The 5,647-nt window shown below is 63.6% G+C and overlaps 1 protein-coding gene across 1 annotated transcript; it reads right to left on the reverse strand.

The window, feature by feature from the left end:
* Nucleotides 1–460: 460 nt before the first annotated feature.
* Nucleotides 461–5,578, reverse strand: ULK3 (unc-51 like kinase 3). The gene is made up of 14 exons (XM_004712038.2): nt 5,461–5,578; nt 4,617–4,721; nt 3,989–4,132; nt 3,702–3,784; nt 3,354–3,509; nt 3,134–3,239; nt 2,955–2,995; nt 2,586–2,688; nt 2,442–2,506; nt 2,274–2,352; nt 2,092–2,132; nt 1,790–1,837; nt 1,535–1,601; nt 461–1,430 (listed from the first exon to the last, which is right to left on the reverse strand). Exons 1-14 carry the CDS (start codon nt 5,552–5,554, stop codon nt 1,414–1,416), a joined length of 1,149 nt encoding a protein of 382 aa, XP_004712095.2. The 5' UTR covers nt 5,555–5,578; the 3' UTR covers nt 461–1,413.
* Nucleotides 5,579–5,647: the final 69 nt, after the last annotated feature.

The raw sequence follows: 5,647 nt of genomic DNA on the forward strand, positions 1-5,647 counted from the left end.
CCTGGGGTGTGGTGGTGACGAACTGGGTGTAGAGCTTTTAGAAGCCCGTGTGCATGAGGGCCCCCAAAGGATGCCCTGCTCTCTACTTCAGCCCACTGCTTACCTCAGGCCCAGGACAAGAGGTGGGAGCTGGGGGGGCCATGTTTGGGAAGAGGGGGCATTTGGTCAGTGCACACAGAAGCTTAGACCCAAGCACAGGACCCTGTGACAGTTGCAGAGGGGAGGGACTGGGCTCAAGATTCCCACCCCCCTACCCTGCCGCACGCTTAGATGAGCAGGGATGGCATGGGTCAGCCTGCCTCTCCTGATCCCCCCAGCCTGAGGGCAAGGGACCGATGTGACCATCGCCTTACCACCCAGTCCTCCCCCAGGTTACCCAGCTTTCTCGGGGAGCCCTCTGGCCTGGCCTGTGACCAGGGGCGACCTCTCCTGCCTCCCCAGCAAAGAAGAAAAGCACAAGTACAGAAAATAACTTCATAAAGAAACCATGAATTACAGTCTTGACACCCGGTCTCCCTCGAGGGCATGAGAGGACACATAGGCGAGAAGCCACCCAGGCGCTGGACTTTGGGTGGCAGCCCCGGCTGTGTACATTCTGCTCCAGGTCACTCACTGTCCCCTGAAGAGGTGGGGGACCAAGGCCCAAAGAGGGGGGGGGGCAGAATCGGGCCTAGACCCCAGACTCTCACCAAGCGGATTCTCCTGCAGGTAAAGGGTGGGTCAGGCAGCTCCCATGATCCTCCCTTGCAGGCCCCGAGTGCAGCACAGGGCCAGCTTCGTGGCCAGCAGGAAGTCAAAGGGATGAGAATGAGGACCCTTCCCCTGGGGTTCTCTGGGCCAGGACAGGAACCAGGCCTGGGTTTCTCAAACCTGCCCACCCCTATACATACAACATTCTCATCATACTTAAAGGATTGCTTCAAAATTCCGAGGTGGTGGGTAAGGGTCAGCTCCCAGGAAGGCTGGGGAGTTCTATGGGGCTGAGGAGACACCGTGGGGTTGTTAGTCCCTGAGGGGTCTGCGTGCCCCGTTCCAGTGGGAGGAGGTAAGAGAGTTGGAATAAGAGCCCCCAGGAAACTGGGCAAGGGTTGGACGGGAATGTGGGATGCTGGCTGCTAGCAGGGCAGGGTCAGCACCCAAATCCCCCAGAGGGCCCCTGTTCTTCTCAGAAATGCTTTCTCTTCCCTGGGGTGGGGGCTCAGACAGACAGACAGGCTGTCCCGGAGTCCTGGGCCCTCACCCTCAGGGGCAAGACCCAGGGCTCCTAGCTCATATGGTGGGGGCTAGGGAGCCTGGGGACCCTCATGGATGGGCTCCTGCCCAGCAAGCCCCCTCCCCAGGATGCTGCAGCAGGCCACAGCTTCTGTCCAGCCGGAGTGGGGGTGACACGAGTCCCTCAGTTCCAGACGGGTGTCATTGCAGGCTGCACGCTGTGCAGGGGACAAGGTGGTAGGTCAGTCAGGACTCTGGCAGAGCCTCAGCCCCTGACCCGCCCCAGCCTGGGAGAGGGCTCAGACCCCAGGGCAGGACTCACAGCTGCGAACCGACTCTGACAGCCCCTCCTTGTCCAGGGTCTCTGCTGCCCAGCGGGACTCCCTCATCTGGTGAACAAGCATGTGGAAGCGGGGGGCTGAACGGCAGCCAGGGCCCAGGACCAAGGCCGCTGCCACCAGCCAGTGAGCAAGCAGGAGCGTGAAGGGCAGACAGGGCTGGGGAGGAAGACACCCAGGGTGGTGGGGCACACGCAGAACCCACCAACCCTCCTCCAGGGACAGCCCGGTGCCCGCACCTTGACCTGCTCCTTCAGGTATTCTGCTCGAGCCATGAGGTCCTGAACCTGCCAAGGGAAGGCACAGCCGTGAGTGTGGGACAGGGGGCCTGCTCCTCCGCCTTGGCACTTTCCAGAACCTTCCCCACCCTGGGAACAGCTGCCCTGCGTTCCCACTTCTTGGCAGTTGGATCGCCCTGATGCCTGAGCACCCCGACCAAGTCTGCGAGGTCTGACTCCCAGTCTTGGGACACCCTGAGGAGGTCCCCACAGAGTGAAAGGGGAAGAGGAGGCACCCGCACCCTCCCAATCCCAGAGGGCACCTCAGTGTGAAGCAGCTCCCGCCTCCGGCCAGGGGCCTCCGCTGTAGAGAGATAGGGCTGGTGAGGGCAGGGCGTCTGGAGGGAGGCAGGACGGGTGGGCAGGGTGGCAGGGGCGGGGCTGGCCAGGGCTGGGCCGCAGGGGCAAGGCTGGTGAGGGTGGGGCTCGGGTGGAGGGGCCTCACCTGCCAGCAGCAGCAGCAGCTCCCCCAGGCTGTGCTGGTACAAGTCGAGTGCCTCCTGCTCCCCGCCAGCCTCCTCCTCCTGCAGCCACACGGACCCCGGCCGCTCAGAGCCTGACCGGGATTCCGCTCTCCCTGCCCCAACCCCGACTCCCGCCACAGGGCACCCACCTTGGCCAGGGCAGCCGAAGCTACTTCCAGGGCAGCCAAGAGGCGCGGCTTGTCCCGGGCCATTTCTGAGACAAGGGTACAGAGGTTCAGGGTGAGGGGTGCAGCCTCGGGGGCATGGTGGGTCAGCGGGGGACCAGGGCTTACCTCTGAGCAGGTCTCGGGTGGATGTTCCCTGTCTCAGCAGGGCCCGATTGGAGGAGGACACGATGGTTTTGAGCTCCTCAGCCCGGGACACATACTGCCCCACCTGCAGGAGGGCAAGGGGCTAAAGGCGGCGGCCCCACCCAACACCCCCACAGGCCCCGCTCACAGCACCCACACCTCCGAGTCCTCTCCCACAGCCTCCTCAGGCACTGCCCTATGATGGAACTGTGCCAGGGAAACTGGGGTTGGCCGGCCCCCGCTCAGCTCTCCACTGGAGAGGAAGCACAGTCTGAGCTGGCCACTGGGTCCCTGGACCTCCCTCACCCCCTCCCACCCCCCGCCACTCACAGGGGTCTCTCACTCACCCACCTTTGCCTTAATTGTCTCCTTCCGCTGGACATCCACCTCATCTGCAGAAGGTGGAGTTCAGGTGAGGAGCCTGGGAGGGGCCCTGCCCCACTCCAAGCCCTGCAGGGCCCCCTAGGCACTGAGTTCTGGCCTGCCCTCCAGAAGGGCCGAGCCGGCAGACTCCCTGGCTCGGGACTCACAGTGCAGGGCCGGCACGAAGAAGTCCAGAGCTCGGCAGTAGAGGGACAAGGCGGCTGCCGCGTCGCCCTCCTGGTCCTTCTTCACGGCCAGCACCACCAGGGCAGTCTGGGGGACAGGTAGATCGGAGGGCGGGGCCCCCTCTTAGATCCTACCCCCCACCGCAGCCCACCCCCACACTCAGCGAGAAGAAGAAGAAGATCCCAGGCTCCGCCTGCTCACCGCTCTCGCCAGGCTCTCCCCGCTCGGCATGTGCTCCAGGTCCACCCAGGGATGGGCGAAGAAGTCCTTGAAGGAGATACGGCGCCCGGGGTCCCGCTCCAGGAGCCGCTGCAGCAAGTCCCGGCAGTCCCGAGAGAGCGGGGGCCGCAGGGGGAGCTGCAGGGCCGCGCCAGAGAGTCCGTGGGCTCTGGTGCCCCACCCCCAAGGTGAGACCCCTGAGGGCCCCCTGCCTCTGCTTTGTCCCCGCAGTGCGCCAGGAACCCACACACCAGTCTGAGGCAGGGGGGGCGTGAGGTCTCCAACCTCAGGACCACCCCCCAACACCCACCGCGATAACCCGGTTTGTACCTCGATAACCCGGTTACTACGGATCTTCTCTTCCAGCTCTGAGAAGGACTTGGAGGCGAAGGGAGGCTGCCCAAATAGAGCTTCTGCAGATGGAGGCAGGGCAGAGACCGATGGGGGTAGTCACACCTGGCCGGGCCCACTCCCAGGGATGGGGCCAGGTGTCCCTCGGAGCTGGGGGCCCCGGAGGGGGCTGAGAGGTCTCCCTGGAGCCCGTTAGGGGTGGCCTTGCCCAAGGACAGACGTAGAACACAGCCCCAGGGGTGGGGCACAGGGGCCGGAGCGCTTACCGTAGAGGATGACCCCCACGGACCAGAGGTCCACTCGGGCGTCGTACTGCCGCCGGCACACCATCTCTGGGGCCATGTAGAGCGGGGAGCCTCGGAGCACGTGCTTCTCGTCCCACGGGGACATGTGCTGTGCGAAGCCGAAGTCTGCAGCAGGAGGCCAGTGCAAAGCTCAGCAGCCTCCACGCCTGGCCTCCAGCACTTCTGCACCCCCATACTCACCAGCCTCCACTCAGGCCGTCCCCTCTGTCTCGCCTGGAATGGCCTCCGAGTCTTCTCCCGAGGTGGACAGGCTCCCTCCTGCATAGCCCCTCGGGCATCCCTTCCCCTGATCACGCGGCTACATAGAGTGGCCCTGGCTGAGGACTAGAACTCTCCTTCCCTGCCCCCTGACTAAGCCCAGTCGATGCCATGTCCTCTGGCCTCCAACCTCGAGGCAAATCTTCAACTTCAGTGACTAGGCACAACCAGGGCGCCTTTGCCTCCCACCCTCATGCCCTCCTGCCCTGGCCTAGACGGGACCACTCTTAGGGGACTCAGCAAGAAGGGGTCCGTGAGAACGCAGTGGGCTCCGTGTCTGCCCAGCAGCTCCCCCCCCCCCAACCTCCTCCCTGCTGTCCCAGAAGCACACCTGCCAGTTTCAGGTGGGGCTTCTCCAAGGAGCTCAGCAGAATGTTCTGTGGCTTCAGATCCAGGTGAGAGACGTTTCGCTCGTGCAAGAACTGCAGGGCGCTAGCTGCAGGGTAGGACCCAGGAAAGAGCGAGAGGTCACAGGGGCCCCACGCCCACCTGCCTCGGCCGGCCGGCTTCCAGGAGCCTCTTTCCGCACACACTGCCCTGCGTGGTTCAGCGTTCGCTCCAGTCTGCTGCTCTTTTTGGCCCCTTCCCAAGCTCCCTGTCCCTAAGCTCCCTCCCAGCACTCTTAAGCTCTTCCTCTTTCCCTTGGCAGAACACTTGGGTCCCTCAAGCTGGGCCCTGGAAAAGGCTATGAGAGCGGTTCTCAACCTGTGGGTCGTGACCCCTTTGGGCGTGACACGACCCTTTCACAGGGTCGCCTGATTCATAACAGTAGCAAAATGACAGTGACCAAGTACCAACGAAAATAATGTTATGGTGGGGGGTGGGTCACCACCGCATGAGGAACTGTATTAAAGGGTCGCGGCATTAGGAAGCTTGAGAACCACTGGTCTATGAGGTCCTTCAGACTGCTCTGCATGTAGGAACTTGGATCACCACCACCCCCATCCCAAAGATGGGGGGCCCTCCTTCTGGTCCTCTCCCAGCATCTCTGAGCCAGGGCTGGGCCCCTGGGAAAGGTGAAGCCCAAACTCGGGATGGGAGACAATGCCAAGGTGCCGAGCCTGGGCCAGGTGAGTGGGAGGGCCGAGAACCTGGGGCAGGTGGGTGGGAGGGCCGAGAACCTGAGGCAGGTGGGTGGGAGGGCCGAGAACCTGGGGCAGGGCTGAGGTGCTGACCTAACTGCTGCATGAAGATTCGAGCCACCTTCTCGGGCAGAATCCGGCGGGCATGGATGAAGCGAGACAGGTCGCCGCCTGCACAGAACTCCATGATGAGGTAGATGTTGTCACCGTCCCACTGTGGTTAGAAGGAGAGGCGATCTGACGCCAGGGTCCCTCCCACACCCCTGGGGGCGGGGGGTGT

This window comes from Echinops telfairi, unplaced genomic scaffold, assembly GCF_000313985.2.
Source record: "Echinops telfairi isolate 266 unplaced genomic scaffold, ASM31398v2 ScPeMD7_7475;HRSCAF=8513, whole genome shotgun sequence".
Classification (NCBI taxonomy): Eukaryota; Metazoa; Chordata; class Mammalia; order Afrosoricida; family Tenrecidae; genus Echinops; species Echinops telfairi.

Coding starts and splice junctions, on each gene's coding strand:
- ULK3 (XM_004712038.2), bottom strand. CDS start 5,554: ATGGAGTTCTGTGCAGGCGGCGACCTGTCTCGCTTCATCCATGCCCGC. Junction 3,785..3,988: donor CGTGGGGGTCATCCTCTACG/GTAAGCGCTCCG, acceptor CTCCATCTGCAG/AAGCTCTATTTGGGCAGCCT. Junction 1,602..1,789: donor ACCTGAAGGAGCAGGTCAAG/GTGCGGGCACCG, acceptor CTTGTTCACCAG/ATGAGGGAGTCCCGCTGGGC.